Source organism: Schistocerca americana, chromosome X, assembly GCF_021461395.2.
Source record: "Schistocerca americana isolate TAMUIC-IGC-003095 chromosome X, iqSchAmer2.1, whole genome shotgun sequence".
Classification (NCBI taxonomy): Eukaryota; Metazoa; Arthropoda; class Insecta; order Orthoptera; family Acrididae; genus Schistocerca; species Schistocerca americana.
In genome coordinates, this window is record NC_060130.1 from 106,031,088 (window position 1) to 106,048,454 (window position 17,367).

Genomic DNA, 17,367 nt, shown 5'->3' on the forward strand with positions numbered 1-17,367 from the left:
TTTCAGGCCAAGATTCAATGCATCGATAGTGTTACCAACACAAGTACAGAAGACTGCAGTGAGGACATTCCACTAATGTAGCACAGCGCTACTGAACATTTCTAATATTCAGTGACTTATACAAGCATATCAGCATTCAAGACTATCTGCTACAATCAGGAAACTTTATCCTCTTTGTAAATAACTCAGCATCACAGAAGAACCCACAGCATATTTTATGTATAATTCAGTTATTAAGTGTGCATAGTGTAAATAAACTTATTAATATGTTACCCATTTGTATATGTCTTACTGTGTTTGTTTACCAACTCCACTAGTTGCACAACAGATGTCAACTGGTGACAAGTCTGATATTTTTTGCCTATTGGCGATGTGTCTGATGCTAGAGAAGGCAGTGGTCAGCTAATCTTAAAAATTTTTTCCAAATTTTTTTGTATGTTGTACTTTCCTCTGTTTCACGTGTCTTTAATTTGTGCAAGCAATGGCAGCTTCTGGAGAGCAATCCCCCACTGCAATTATTCAGTTTCAGAGCTAACAAATCACATTGTTGTTAACTGCTATTGGCAGGTTTATGGATGCACAGTAAACCCAGCAAACAACAATGACTGAAGCGCAGAATGTCAGTGGCCAGGTGCCACCTCCTCCACCCTTCCACTCTTTTGATGCACAAGAAGAGGAATGGACTGAGTACTGTTTGCAGATAGAGCAACACTTCACTGAATATGACATATCACATGAATAGCAATGTTCTTTCATTTTTCATGAGTAAGAGTGCATATTTTCCAACTGTGCAGCATGTTATTCCCTCAATTAGAGGCCCAAACCCTACCCTATGAAGACATTATTTGAGCATTACACAACTTCATTGAAGCACAGATTCATGTAGCCACTGCTTGATTCAAATTCTTTTGCATTCATAATCATTATAATTAGTCTTACAAGAAATGGATTGCTGAACCCACATGCATAAGTAGGAGCTGTAAATTTAACTGCTCTTGTGGAGCCTCATTTCAAGATGCAATGCTTCACAATGCCACTATTAAAAACATTACTGATAACAGGATAGAGTTGAGATTCTGAAGCATTGAAACCTTGGTCTCAATGATATGATTAAAGTAATAAAAGCCCAGAAAGTTCTGTACTTTGTGGAACCAGACTGTAATGTGCCTGTTGTTGCAACACTGACTCTATATAGCACAAAGTGGTCCTAGTTTCCCAGAGAACCTGCCAATGTAGACAACAACAAAAACAAAGCATGGCACACTCAGCTGCTTCCTTGGCTTGTTCACACCTTCTGAAGTCCTGTGCAAAATTTTTGTAATTCATGACTGAAAAAACTGCTTTCTCTGTCATGCAAAATTCCAGCACTACTATAAATCATGATGCACACAGAAAGCGTGCATGCAAAAGCAACATAAATCTTGACTTGAGAATTTGGAGACACACATGATCTCTCATTCCAAATCTATACCCACTCCTACTGAGTAATGTGGGAAAATGGTTAGCATACTGGATTCACATTTGGGAGGATGACATCTTAAATCAGCATCCGGCCCTCCAGATTTAGGTTTTCTGTGATTTCCCTAAATCACTCGAGGTAACAGGATGGTTCCTTTGAAGGGCATGGCCAATTTCTTTCACCATCCTTGACACAATCTGAGCTTGTGCTCCATCTCTAATGACCTTGATGTCAATGAGACATTAAACCCTATCTTCCTTCCTTCCTTGTACACACTACTCCTTGCAATCCACACAGGACCCACGAACCAAAGTGACAGTATTACATAGTGTAACACTTGCCTCATTCTAACCAGGTCTCCTCTAGTAAACACAGGAACAATAGACAAAAGTGACAGCATCACACATTGTAACATATGCCTCATTCTAACCAGCTCTACCCTAATAAATGCACAGCTAAATGCTCACACACAACAGATAGTCACACTCTGATGACTAAGTGCAAACTGTTCATCTCTCTGCAGATTTGCGATTGATCTGTACCATTTCAGTTAGAGACTGGTGCTGCAGTTAATCAAAATACTTACGAGCAATTGTGACACCCTCAACTATGAAAATTATATCTGCACCTCATGGCCTAAAATGGCGAAAGTATTTCTATTCTTGGAATGTCCACTTTACAAACAAAATATAGACAGATGATAACATCAATGCCTTTCACAGTAGTTTGGTCATGTTCTAGTCCCAATATTTTTGGCATGGATGCATTCAATTTATTTTACTTGGATATACTGGTCACTGTGTACGCTACTGACACGCAACTTGCATAGGCCAGTATTCATCACCTGTCTGAAAAATATGGAAATTTTTTTGATGGCACATTGGGACATTCATATATTCATATATCAGCATTACAGAAGAACCTACAGCATTCAAAGTTATGTGTAACTCAGTTACTAAGTGTATGTGGTGTAAATAAACTTATGAATGTGTTACCTTTTGTAGAAGTCCGATTGTGTTTATTGGCCACCTCCACTACTGACACAACACACTGAAATACGCATGCCACTGCAATGTATCATACTATAATACACTGGTGCACCCACAGCATGCATATTTGTTTATTCTCTTAGTAAGTGGCAAAACATTTTTTCACATTCCCTAAAGATTTTTTTTTTTTTTTTTGCAATCAAAGATGTTACTATTATACAACCTGTCATTTTTACCTGCACACTAGATGTCTTCAGGGTGAATCCAAATTGTTGTTGATAATTCTTCCGGGTTATATGGCCATGGTCCATGGAATTCTTCTATTCCTAACGTTTAGTCCAATACTACATTGGACATCCTCAGAGGTATGGCTGGTCCTGCTGAGTCTTGCAGAACCAGCCATACCTCTGAGGATGTCCAACGTAGTATTCGACGAAATGTTAGGAATAGAAGAATTCCATGGACCACGGCCATATAACCCGGAAGAATGATCAACAACAGTACTATCCAGACGTGAAAGCCTTCATTGTATGAATCCAAATTCCAGAGATGAAATTTCGGAGGTTGTTCACGAATGTTCTCCGAGTATTTTAGTATAAGTGATCCACGGTCTCCGGCAGCTCATTACACATCACTAACGTAATTTTCATTAATTTAGTTTTTTACACTAATTATATTTCATTTTGTGAAAATATTTTCACATCTCTAAAAAAGGGTGCAGTATGCCATCATTCCATTGTAAAACACAAAACACAGAGTAACGCAACCACCCTAAGACTAAGCCATATACTTTTATCACAGAGTATTTGAACTACACTGCCAGCGCGCAGTATAGTACAGAAGAATGCGCACAATTGTTCTCCTACGGTTATTGTTCAAAATGTCAGCAACAATGATCACAGAGGAGTATACAGCAGCTGTTAACATACAACTAACACTGTCAGAAAAACAAACCTTAGACAGAACTTAACAGTACTGAATGCAGACAAGAGAGATAAGTGTTAAATGATCATTACTGTCATCAACCTCAAATACCGTGGGATGGATCATGGCCCAACACACACTGATAACATTTGTATTCTTGTGCAGATATTTTTGCTGCAATACATATACATAGACAAGCACATGTGTATAATATCCACATTCCTTGCATAGTTCTCAATAGATTATCTTTGATTTTCATTGTTGTTACATTAGGTCTGAGTTTTGAATAAAATCCCCTCGATTTTAAATCCACATCAAATTGATTGATTTTTTTTTCTTTTAAATTGGCATGGTGTAGTCTTATAGCATGGGTTTTCACTCAGGCACGTTGTTCTGAAAGAATCCAGTGAGACAATCATTAATTTATGCTTGAACTGAGGTGAATTCTTTCTGCTCCAATTAATTAGTATTAATTAACTTACAGAAGGCATTGAATTGATCCATATTTTTAATATATTCTTGGTGCTTAGAAGTTATCATCATCTTTTTCTCTACTGCTTTAGAATACACACTGCTAAAAGATTCCACTGTTTAATGTATATCCTTCATTTATCCCTCTCGTGATTGCCATAGAATAAACTAACAATCATGTTTGAGTGTTGTGTCACTGATGTAGATTAGTTCAAGAATGTCTTGAGTGCTTTCAAGATTAAAAGAATGTGAAATATTTCCATTCCAGCTGTATTTATTCATTCATGACTACTTTCTGCCATCTATGCCCTTTTCAATTGATATTCTGTAGCAGAAAAATATGCCATAAACATTAAAATGGCAGCATCTTCAATTTTACATGGTCTTTTTCTTTGGTTTGCATATATAACCAAAACAAACAAAAAACATAAAATTAAGGACTTTGTCATTTCAATGCATGTGGTATGTTTTCTACTACAGGATGTCAATTGAAAATGGCCTAAAGCACAGGAACTAGTCATGAACCAATAAAATAAATACAGCAGAGGTGGTAAAATGCCATCTTCATTCAACAAATTTAATAAATTTCTTGCCGTGCTATGTACTGTGAAGAAAATACTTTCAAGATGCCTCAGTGCCAGATACACTTATTAACACCAACGAAAACTAACTGATCACTTCTGCAGAATAAAAACTTCATCATTCTTTCATTTGGCAGTGAACATGGTAAATATTTCAACTTTGAGAATTTTATGTACATAATAGAAAACAACTCTTAAAATAGAAGATGCTAAATGCAGTTTTGTTTTTGAGAAATTGATCAATACACTTTTATCATTTGACTTGACTGCCTGTCCAGGTATCAATCAACTTTGTATGTGAAGTTTCAGTTATTTTCTTGAAGTAATTGCCTATAAAAGTTTTAAAGTATTCAATTTGTCCACTTATTATGCTATCTCAGTTTTGTCTAACACAAATACGTATCTTTAGCTGGGGGTGAGAATTCATTATACTTAGGCAGTTCCAGCTCTAAGTACTTTGACATCAAGACATGAAATATATTTGGTATATCTGCCTGTGAGATCTGGCTCAAATGATGCAACAGATGACGTGCCACATTGTTTAGTATTGCTAGTGAACCTGTTGAAATTCATGTGGTCTGCTCCATCTCGCTCGATTAACACCACATGACAGTGGGGTGTGCTGCTGGCTACAGAGGTACCAAAGGGGATCGACACAAGTTACAAAATGAATCGATTGTATGCCACAGGTGAGTGGGGGACAACACGACACCCAATTTCTGAGCAGAGAAAACTCTGACCTGTATGGGAATGAAACCCAGGCCCGCTGCATGGCAGTCAGACACGTTGATTACTCCGCTAAGGTGAACACAGGTTAAAAATGCCACTCATGCATTTGTAATTAAAGTCTTCTCTCAATGCCTACACCACAGTGCAAATCACTAGATTTTTGCTTTGAAATTTGGTACAACTTCACATTTTGACTGCAACTGAGAACCCAGCTGCTGCTACTGCTGCTATGCTACATCCTCAGAGTGTAATGATTGTAGAAGCATTGGCAGACTTAAGTGGCCTGGTCAAATAGTGGTCAATTGGTATTAGCAGTGCACTAGTGATCTTACACTTTCAGTTGCTGACTCTGTGTGGAAGTACAGTAGTCAGTTTCTTGAATTTTTTTTTTTAATCCACATCCACAACGTGTCATGAAATTTGAGTGAAACCTGAGGTTTAAATTTTATTAATAGTGAAATAAAGATACTCCAGGACCAATTTAGTGACAAATTTTGCGTGAAAAGGGGTTTTAACATCCACATCTGAACCTGTGAATGTCAATGAGAAATTTTTACTGGCCGGCAAAATACTAACCACTCATCCATTAGCAGTGGCAATAATAACAACAATGATCACATGATTAAAAATTAAGCTTGAAGGAAATCATGACTTCTCATCAGAAATAGGACATACATAACACTTTTAACGTCTGCAAGGCATTTTTTATGTTCTAATGGAAAGATACTTGGAGGCCACTTCTTTGGGCTGCACTGGGCTTGAGCTTGCATAACGCTGAAAAAATAATTTTATATTATACTGGCCAGTTAGCTAAACTATTAGCATCATAACCTACAGACCCCACTTGCAGAAATTTTCTTGATTTCTGGCCAAAATGTGGGAAACACAAATCATTTTGAAAACTGAAAAGAGATTTTTTCATTAAAAGCACTTCAAAACTCATGAATCATTCTATTCTGGTGCTGCTGATACCACACTCAATCAGCCAGTCTCTATACTGCCCTGAATGGGGCACACACTATGAAATGTCTGATATAAACTGCTCTGAACCCTCAGTGAACCATTTATTGAGAACCAAAACTCTTGAAGTAATTGTAAACTCTACAGACTTACTTAACTTGTTGGAGTTCTTTGTCAAGCTGTCAGATTTTGACACTATTGTGTATTCCTTACTCAAGGTCAACATTTTACTGGTGTTCAACAAACCGTTCATGTTCTCAGAAGTATTGTCAGAGCATTGGAACCACACCTTGTGGAAGGTTAATAACAGTGCTGAGATTATGGTATGTGTCTGATCTGTTTCCATGTGTCTAAGAATTATATCTCGTAAAACAGAGGTCCAATAATGCCTGTTCGGCATTACACGGGAAATATAATGAAAGACTGCACATTTCTCACCTCAGAAGTACAAACACAATAGACATATAGTAAAGAATGGCATAACCATAAAAATGGACGATTCATGATTGCAAAATACATTTTGTATTGTTTATTAAATGGCAATAATTTGTACCAGTTGTCATATAATAAATGATATTAAAATTAGGCGTAATGAGTCTAACTAAATGCTTTTATTTAACATGGAATCAGATACTTATCTGCAACAGGGAGTTTCCATTGCACAGTGCATACGTGATGCAGTTTTGCCTTGAAAATGGCAGGGTGTGCTCCTGTCAAAATATCAGAGGTTGTCAACGACATTGCCCAGCTGCATTCCCATAAGTTATCTGAACATTGTATACACCGGGAGAAACTAAGGTCTCACAGGGCTGAGGTCTTATTGAGAAATAAGTCAGTGTTGCTGATCATGAACAGAGTCAAGTAATTTAATGATCCACGGAAAGGTATAATAGAGTCTTCCAGTTCACATGCTCACTAGCAGACAGCTGAGTAAACAGTTGACGTGTGGACAGTCAGGCAGCCAGGCAGTAGCATATGTGATCATACTACACTGGATGGGAGCCCATAACCAGGGGTGGCCAGTTTGCTAATGCATGTGCAGAATGCATACAAAGGGCCAATAGTCTACCCGACTGGCACCTGACAGCAACTAAGCTAAAGGGCACTCAGCAGTGCTGTGCCCAATGTGGCAGCACTTTAACAGCCTATGTTGTAAGATGTTTTTCATGGTTAAGCCAAGGGTAACATAACTTGGATGTGACAACTACTTTAATGTATGTTTTGTCACAACAATCATTCATCTATACTATTCAGTGATAATCTTAAACTAAGGAATTTTGACAAAGAGATGTACCTTACTCATTATGCAGTCTGTAAATACAAGCTTCTTGTTCCCTATTATTTGCCAAATTCCAAAAATGTGCCCAAGAATGATCATTCACGCATGAATACAGTGTAAAGTTAGTTACTTAGTTTCGTGTTCCTTGGATCATTTTGTGTGATGTATCACAATGATGTGGAATGAGTCATTTTACATTCACATCACAAATTAATTTGTAAACATGGCTACATGATCAACATTTATACGGTTATTTTTTTTTATATACAGATGTGAGTTTGTAATTCTTACCCAGTATCTTTCACACATTACAATAGGAATTATTCTATGAATTATAAGGAGCTGTCAATGAGAAACTTTTTCAGTTTGTTTTCAGATTTTGCTTTGCTGTGTGTCAGATATTTTATATCACTAGGTAAATCTTTGTTGACTGGTGGCAACAGGTAGCCACGAGCACAGGGTGCCTGAGATTTTCAAAGCTTTTATTTAGACATTAGTTGCACAGCCTTTTATGAGCATGCATACACAGGGTGTCCCATTTACCTTGACCACCCTAAAGAACAGTTGGTCCAGATGTAAATTACAAAATGTTTCAACCACATGTTCTTTAGCTGTCAGGGGGACATCAATCAGCATGATTGCCTTCATTGTAGCTTTGTTTTTTTACAAAGATATGAACAGCAGTATGACTTTTTTAAATGGCACCCTGTATTTTTTATTCAGTAATTCGTTTCCTCTCCTGAAGACCTGTTCAAAAATGTATCACAGTGTACCATTCACTGAAACACAACATACAAATTATATAACACAACACTGACTTTGAGACCAGGATCACAAACTCGTCCACTTGCTGTAGTTGTCACAACACAAACGAAAACTGACTAAAAACATAACACAAAATTGACTTTGACTCTCCTGAACCATTGCCCAGGAGTAGAACATTCAAAGGTGCTCATAGTGGTGATCATTGACACCAATACACTGGTGCACTCATTGAATGAAAGAATTATTTACTGCTTACAGTGTTGCCTGCTAAAGAGAATTACAAGCAAGCGCAACATACCTGCATGTCCTCTGGAGTTGGAATAAGTGATAGACAACGTCTTTAATGCATCCCCAAAGAAACAAATCCATAGGATTTAAATCAGGAGACCTGGCAGGCCAAGTAACTGTTCCTCCTCAACCAATCCATCTGGCAAGATACCTTCGGTTCGGAACACAACATGCACACAAGGAATTATGTGCTGGACAACCATGGTGTTGATACCACATAAGCTTTCTGGTTCTTAGTGGCACTTCATCCAGAAGAGGACAAAGAATTTGTCTGAGGAAGTTGGCATATGCTGTGCCATTTAGACTACCATTGATGAAATAAGGGCCAATAATTGTAGTATTAAGCATCTCACAACAGACGTTAACCCTCCATTGACACTGATGTTCTACCTGTCTAAGCCATTGTAGGTTGTTGCTGGATCAATAATGCATGTTCCTTGTATTTACCTGTCCTTTGTTTGAGAAGGAACATTCATCAGTAAATAGATCATTGGAAGAGAAGTTCGGGTTGGCAAGGATTTGCTGCTGTGCCCACTGACAGAACTGTACACGATTGTGGAAATCATTCCCATGCAATTCTTGATGTATGTGTACATGGTAAGGATGGAACCGGTAACATGTAAGAATACAATGTACACTTGTTTTAGGAATGCCAACCTCATGTTCAAGCTGTCGTGTGCTCACATGTGGATTTATAGCAACGGAAACGAGAACAGTAACTTCGGTAGCTTTGTCTGTGTGAGTGCTACAACGACTGCATTGTTGTGGGTTGAAACTTGCCATTTCTGAAATATCGCAACAAGATGAGAAAACATTCATTGGGAAGGTGTGTTCTTGTCAGGATATTGCTCTCTGTACAGTTACGCTGCCTGTGTAGCATTTCACTTACCTTCAACAACAACAATTAAAGAAATGTTATGTCGATGCGGTTTGTAGGAAGGACAGCCTTTACTGTATGCCTATTCTACACAGCAGTATTTAAAAGGATTAGACTACTGTACTAAATGTACCTGTACATAAAAAAACAGTTTTGCAATTACTGTTCTGCTAACTTACATTCCCCATAAATGAGTAGCATTTCTACCTTCCTTTTGTTGGTGTATATTCTACTCACACAACTCTTCAACTGACGATGGTTGATGGAATGACTGGTGTGCATTCTATTTATGTTTACATTTGTCCTCTGTCAACAGCAGCATGTGGATGTGTTCCATTACCCTGAGAACCTGCCCTAAGTGCTCAGAGAGTCAATGTCAGTTTTGTGTTATGTAATTAATAATGTTGTGTTTGAGTGAATGGTACACTGTGACACATTTTTGAATAGGACTTTAGGAGAGGAAATGAATTACTGAATAAAAAATACAGGGTTCCATTTAAAAAAGTCATACCGCTGTTCATATTTTTGTAAAAAACAAAGCTACAACAAAGGCAATCATGCTGATTGATGTCCCCCTGACGACTAAAGAACATTTGTAACTTGCATCTGGACAAACAGTTATTTAGTGTGGTCAAGATAAATGATGGGACACCCTGTATACTAAATCATACAGGATCAATAATGCTGTCTTCCCAAAAAATGCAACAGTAATACAAAGTGCTAAATAGTGAACAGTACAGTTGTTGAAGATACTTCATTTAAACAACCATCTTATTTGAGCAATATTACACTGCTCTTTTATCTTAAGTAGTTGCCATCCACTTAAAATATAGCATATTTCTTACTGTTTTGTTTTACTTTCATGCAGAAAAAAAGGGAAAAAGAAACATTACAGTTGTGGTATTTTGTGTCAGTTTACTTATGTCACATGACGGACATTAAGTTCCCATAAAAAAAGATAAGAGGATTTGGAATGTTCTGTAGTTGACTGAATCTTGTACAATATCTGCACAAAAGATAATGTCTGCAACTGAAATGTCTCACTATTTTTCGAAATTTTGAAAACAATAAACAAAGACATATTAAGCATTCATATTGGCAGTAAACATAATTTCTAAAGTTAGATGCATAACTATTTGGTAAAGCTTATCCTTGTCTCTACTGAACTACTTTTTTAATGCTTAAAAATTAGGTTTTAGTGCCAATGGAAAACAAAAGGTAATCTTAGTATTTAACAGTTACTTTACCTGGAAGACAGTCAGTAAACTCTGCCAAAAGCTATCAAAATTACTTCGATCTTTGTCTTGCGTGTCTTCAAAATCAAACTTTCCACCAAATACTTGCATTCCAAGTAAGGCAAATATAACAATAAACAGAAATAACAGCAGCAACAAAGATGCAATTGATTGTATTGAATTAAGCAGAGAGGCAACCAAATTTGACAGAGATCTCCAATATCTGCAAGAATACGAACAACATGACACAGACTATGGCCTACAATAAACACTTACATATATAAAGAAGTTAAGTAAAAAATGTGAAGTTAATCAAGACTAATGTAAAGATCACAGTCTCTGTTATAATGCAGCAGTTGACTTATAATTTATCTGATGATTCAAGGACGACCGCAAGCTAAAATTAAGTAGTGAAAAAATTCAGTAATGGAAAGAAAGAAGAGAAATTTAGTGTAAACTCACTTGGTCACCTTGAACACTCTTAACAGACGAACACACCGCAAGACAGATACTCCCAGAGGCGGCATAACTTTTGTGTGCGTTAAAACAATTTCACCTATACTACCTATGACGACAAAACAGTCAAAGCGGTTGAACAGTGACACAAAGTAGCCCTGAAAAACATAAAAAGCTTTGTCACACTATGTTTACATTGATAAATCTTGTTTACTAAGTTACACACTAATGTTGTTGCAGGCTAATGTTATTGTATTTTAAAACTGAACTGTGCTATAGTGTAACATGAAAAGGTTGCAACAGATTTTGAATGTCACAAATCAGATCTTAGTTTTCAAATACAAGTTTAAATAGAGTTAGAAATGCATTGCAAAGGACTTAGATTGTTGTCTTATTATAAGTACTATGCAAGATACTTTATATTATGAGCTGATAGGTCTGATTTGGAGAAAAAAGTATTATAAACTCTATATGACTTTTACTGAGTTTTACAAGAATAGATGATAACCACTAACCCATTATTTATTGAAGTAAGAATATTAAATTATTTATGCTGAGATATAACAAAATGTACAATTTTGTATACAATAACACTACACTGGCAAATTCTGCACGGAATATGGACATCTGAATTAGTGAATATAGCGACGCACCATATAGTGGAGGCACTGAGCAGCAGATATGCACGTAAACAAGAAAAGGAGCATGGTAACTTAGCTTACAAACATTTATTCTTTGATCCAACCTTATGTCATGTGTATATTCAATTGTTTACTGCATGGGTCATATCCATAAAAGACTTCAATACAAGAACTGTCCCAGGCAATAAGCTAGTACTTTATGTTCCAGTATTATCACAGGCATATTGCACCCTTTCAAAGAGTGGGCCACTCATGAGAGCACCATATGATATCATGACTTGATGAAATTTAGGCAAATTTCATAGGTGGTGGTGGTGGTTAGTGTTTAACGTCCCGTCGACAACGAGGTCATTAGAGACGGAGCAAATGCTCGGGTTAGGGAAGGATTGGGAAGGAAATCGGCCGTCCCCTTTCAAAGGAACCATCCCGGCATTTGCCTGAAGCGATTTCAAATTTCATAGGATTTTGTGTGAGACTGATCACCAAGCAGCAGTGCATCTGGATGTGTAGACATTGTGAAACTATGGCCGATGCCATTGTTAAATGATCGGTTTCAGAACATGCTGCTGGACACAATGCTGTGTACTTCAATAGTTCATCATCATCATCATCATCATCATCATCATCATCATCATCACAGCCTCATTTTCTGATTCTCTGTCCTTCAGTACCTCCTACTCCAAATACTCCACCCTCCTTTCAAGGTACTTATCCCTCCCTTCTTCACTTTGTAGATATAAATTTTAATGTTTATCCACATTCTTCTCACACTGGTCTCCCTCTGTCTATATTCTGTTCATGCCACTATCTTGCCTGAGCTAGGATGTCTTCTCTCAGGTTACATCCTGCTCTCCTTTCTCCTTTCTGTTACTCTTTCTCTCAAGCTTTGCTCCCTCCCTTGACTTTATGACTCCACTGCATCTACATCTGTACTCCACAAGCCACTTGACACTGGGTGGGGGAGGGTACTTCTGGTACCACTATCTGCTTCCCCCCCCCCTCCCCCCTCTCGTGTGTGTGTGTGTGTGGGGGGGGGAAGTAATATTTTCTCTGACTCTTCCCAGAATGTACTATCTCAGAATTTCAATAGTAAACCTTTCTGTGATGCACAATAGCTCTCTTGTAGTGTCTTCCACAAGAGTTAGTTAAGCATCCCTGTAACTCACTCTGGCTAAGTGATCCAATGAAGAAACATAACACACACTGTTGGATCCTGTCTCTCTTCTATTAATCCACACTGGTGACAGTCCCCAACTAATGAGCAATAATTAAGAATCAGTGAAACAAGTGTTTTGTAAGCCAGTTCTTTAGTGGATGAATTATGTTTCCTTGAGAGTCTTCCAATGAAACTCAATCTAGCATGTGCTTTTCCTACTATTTGTTTTATCTGGTTATTCCATATTTACTCTTAGATATTTTCTGGTAGTTACTGTTTCCAACAATTTATCACCAACAGTGTAAATTGTACAGTAGTGGATTTCTTCTGCTTATGTATGCACAATATGTTACATTTCTTTAAGTTCAGGATCATCTGACAGTCCCTATACCATTTTTCTGTGTTCTGCAGGTCATCCTGTAGCTCACTACAGTCCTACCTTGCTACCTTCTTATAGACAACTGCATCGCCTCCAAACAGCCTCACAGAGCCTGCAACATTATCCATTATATCATTTATATTTATAAACAACAACAGTTCTATCAGACTGCCTTAGAATATTTCTGACATTACCTTTACATTTGTTGATTTTGTTCCATTAAGAGCAGTGTTAAGTTCTATCTGCAAGGAAGTCTTGAATCCAGCCACAAATCTGGTTCAATACTTGGTAAGCTCAATTTTTTTTACTAAATGACAGTGTGGGACTGTATTAAATGACTTCCTGAAGTCTAGGAACAGGGCATCAACCTGGCACCAATGTCTACAGCACTGGGGATCTAATGGAGGACCAGAGTGAGCCGCATTTCCCAAGATATCCATATAATACATGAGCAAAAACATTCTCCTTAATTCTACAACAGATCAACAGTAGCAATAAAGGACTACAATTATGTGCAACTGTCCTACAATTTTTCTAGGAAATGGGCATTGCCTGTGGTTTTTTCTAGTCAATAGGAACCCTGCCTTTTCCAGCAACCTATGATAAACAGTTCCTAGAAGGGGAGCAATGTCTTTCAAATAATCTCTGAGGAATCTTACAGCTATATCATCCAGTCCATATGTCTTTCTACTACAAAACAATTGTATTTGCTCTTCTATTTCATGATCACTTATCTCAATATCTGCCATTTTGACATTCATGCGATGACTGAAAGCATGTGCTCTGTTGTGATATTTCGTTGGAAACGGTTTCGGAAGACCAAATCCTGTATTTTGCCCTTTCCCCTGTCATCTTCTGTTTCACTGCCACTATGGCAATTGAGTGACTGAATAGATGATTTTCATCCACTTACTGATTTTACATAAATCCAGAACTTCTTAGGGTTGCTAGTCAGGTCACTTGGCAAAATTTTACTTTCAGGATCACTAAAAGTTTCTCTCATTGCTCTCCTTGCTATAGCCCTATACATAATGCTTGAATACACACCACAGCACCAGATCACTGGCGCACTACACTTTGAATATTCTACCAATGACATCTGTGCAGCCTGACCACCAGAGGTTGCCTGTTGTGGACCACATGACTGCTGTATAGCATCCACCGTGCCGTCTACCGGAACCCCCCTATTTATAAGCACAATGCTACAAGCAGTCACTCTCATATAGTGAACATACTTATTGTCAGCAACTCCTTATATCATTACATGGATTGTATGTTTGGGTCTATGTTCTCAACTAATGTTCACTTGTATGCAGAAGAAGAATAAACTTTGGTTCATTGTGGCCATGCTGTTGTTTATAAGTCTTACAGCAACTGGCAATGATTGTTGTGTTAAATTTCACATGCTCAGTCTATCTAGTTGTTCCTGTGGTTCTTTTGTCCAGGGACAGGCAGTGCTCCAATCTCTCCTGGAGCAGCAGCATGCTGTAAACGCCCTGAAAAAACTGGAATATGCTGCTTGTTGTAACTCACCAAATGTCGATTAATGGGAGACAACACCAGGGATCCAAAATACACATAAGTTTGTGAGTTCGGTCAAGTCACAACTGCACCCATGTCTTTAATCTGAGTACTTTGTCCATCACTCATAATTCAATAAACAGTTTATTATGATTCATGAGCACTGGAGACACACAATTAACATCCATGTCTGTGTCTTGAGGAGGGGGCTTACCTGCCACATTGACTATGCTGGGTTCTATGCTGTTGGCATACCAACCACCCTTCCCCCTTACAGTGATCTGGCCAAAGACTGGGAGGTTTATGAGACTTCCTCACTTTTGGTGTCACTGTCGTACGCGTGTAAGCCTTGGGTTTCTCCTCGGATCTACCAGTTATTGTACCAGTTAGCTCTGCTCCAGGAACCTGCTTCACTTTCGCTTGATGAAATGTATAAGTTGCTGTCAATTTATCACCATAAATACATACATGTCACAGCAGCCCGTGTGAAGTTCTGTGACTATCATAAACAGTCTCACCAGTCCTGCCAGGCTTAGGCAGCCCAATTCCACGGCTTCAATCACAAATGTCAGTTTGTTACCAATGCTCATCATGATTCCCATGCTGATTTTGTGGTCTGTGACACCATTAGTCAGTTGGCTCCCGCCAAGGAGTTATGTCAACACACACTACATGGTGAGAACCCATTTTTGAGTGAAGTGTTGAATACTGATCAATCTTTCAAGGTATCTCGTACTCCTGGTGATCAGATTGAGGCTTGGTGTGACATGCCTGTGGGAGCTCCTATTCCTGGTCGTTGAGCATTAGTCAGTTCAGGGGGATGATGGGGAGGGGACAATATGGCAGCCGTGCAAACACTGCCTCTACATTGCACTGGACACCAATGTTATAAACCACAAGAACCACAGCTACAACAGTGCTCTGTACTCTCAACTTGCCCATACTATTTCACACACCATAACAGGACAGCAACATAATCATTGAGCAACTTGCAACAACTGTTGGAAAAGAGCACTTATAACATCTTTGTATTGCTCCCAGCCCCCTGCTCAAGACATGGATGTGGATGTTAATTGTGTGTCTCCAGTGCTCATGAATCATAATAAACTGTTTATCGAAGTGCGAGTGATGGACAAAGTACTCAGATTAAAAGTGGACATTGGTGCAGCTGTGACTTGACCAAACTCACAAACTTATGCGTATTTTGGATCTCTGGTGTTGTCTCCCATTAATCGACAATTGGTGAGTTACAACAAGCAGCATATTCCAGTTTTTTTTGGGGCGTTTACAGCTCCCAACATGTATAAATTTGTGATTCATTCCTTGACTCTTTTGGTAGTGGATGATGTTGGAACCGCAAATTTGTTCAGTCAGGATGCTCTCAGTGCTTTTTGTTTTTCCATTTTGGATATGGTGCACCACCACATTTCTGACCTGGTCCCTTACCAGCAGTTAGATTCTGTGTTATGAGTTCTTGTCTCTTTTCTCAGGTGGGTTAGTTTGTAACACTAATGTTGTGGCCCATATAATCCTGGAACCTACAGGGTGGATGCTCTTTTTCCATGTGTCCGCTATTCCAGTGGCTTTGTGTGATCAAGTGAAAACAGGATTGAACAGGCTCACATCTTTGTGGGTCATACAGCCTATTATAGCAAGTGAGTGTTCTGACCCAGTTGTGACTGTTAAAAAAAACCTACTGGTCACCTCTCAGGTGACTTTAAAAGTTTCAGTCAATGCTCAGCCTATCACTGATACCTACCCTTTGCCCCATCCAAACGAGTTATTGGCTAAACTCACTGAGGGACAGTTTTCTCCTAAATTCATTTATCTGAAGCTTATTTACAGGTTCTCTTGGATGAGGATTCTAAAAAGCTCCTTGTGGTTAACATGTCCTTGGGTTTGTACCAATCTCAGTGCCTCCTAATAGTTGTGGATACTTCCCCAGCAGATTTTCAGCATTCTTTTGGAACAACTGACTTGTATCCATTCTGGGATGCATCAACTATCTTGATGACATTGTTGTGATGGGTGCATCCATGGAAATGCATTTACATAACTTGTGCACCTTGTTCACAGTTTTACATATTGCAGGGTTGAAATGCAACTTGACCAAGTCACACATTTTTGAACTATCTATGTCTATTAGGTGTTTCAAGCTTCTCAGGACAGGGCTACTCTCACAGGTGGTCATGTTGCTGCAGTCACAACACTACCTCACCCTATAAATGTCAAAGAACTCCAAGCATTTTCAGGTAAAGTTGCTTACTATCCCAAATTTATTTCAGCCATATTGGCCATTCCATCAGAAATGCTCAGCAGCACAACTCACAAGTTGAAAAGAAAGTTCTTGCTATTGTCTATACCCCCAAAAAGTTTCACATGTTGTTGTATGGGTTCCATCTCATTACTGACCACAAGCTCTTGGTTCCATAATTTAATCCATCTGCTTCATTCTTGACAAAGCAGCACAGTGCCTCCAGCATTGGGCCCTGTTTCTGTCTTGCTACAACTGTGAAATACACTTTCAGCCTACTGCGCATCATGCCAATGCCGATGTGCTGTCCTGGTTTCCGATGAGGACAGATCCTACTTTTAATCGGGATGAATTCCTTTGTTTTCACTCAGATGTTGAAGTGCAACATACACTGGAAAGGTTG

General features: G+C 38.5%; 1 protein-coding gene across 4 annotated transcripts in view; it reads right to left on the reverse strand.

The window, feature by feature from the left end:
- Positions 1–17,367, reverse strand: part of LOC124555453 (muscle calcium channel subunit alpha-1-like) — a 566,027-nt gene that overhangs the window by 344,189 nt on the left and 204,471 nt on the right. For all 4 annotated transcript variants that reach the window (XM_047129373.1, XM_047129372.1, XM_047129371.1 and 1 more), the window contains exons 12-13: positions 11,020–11,171; positions 10,570–10,780 (exon numbers count right to left, since the gene is read on the reverse strand). In XM_047129373.1, the coding sequence (XP_046985329.1) occupies positions 10,570–10,780; positions 11,020–11,171 (363 nt within the window). The remainder of the gene's footprint in view (positions 1–10,569; positions 10,781–11,019; positions 11,172–17,367) is intronic.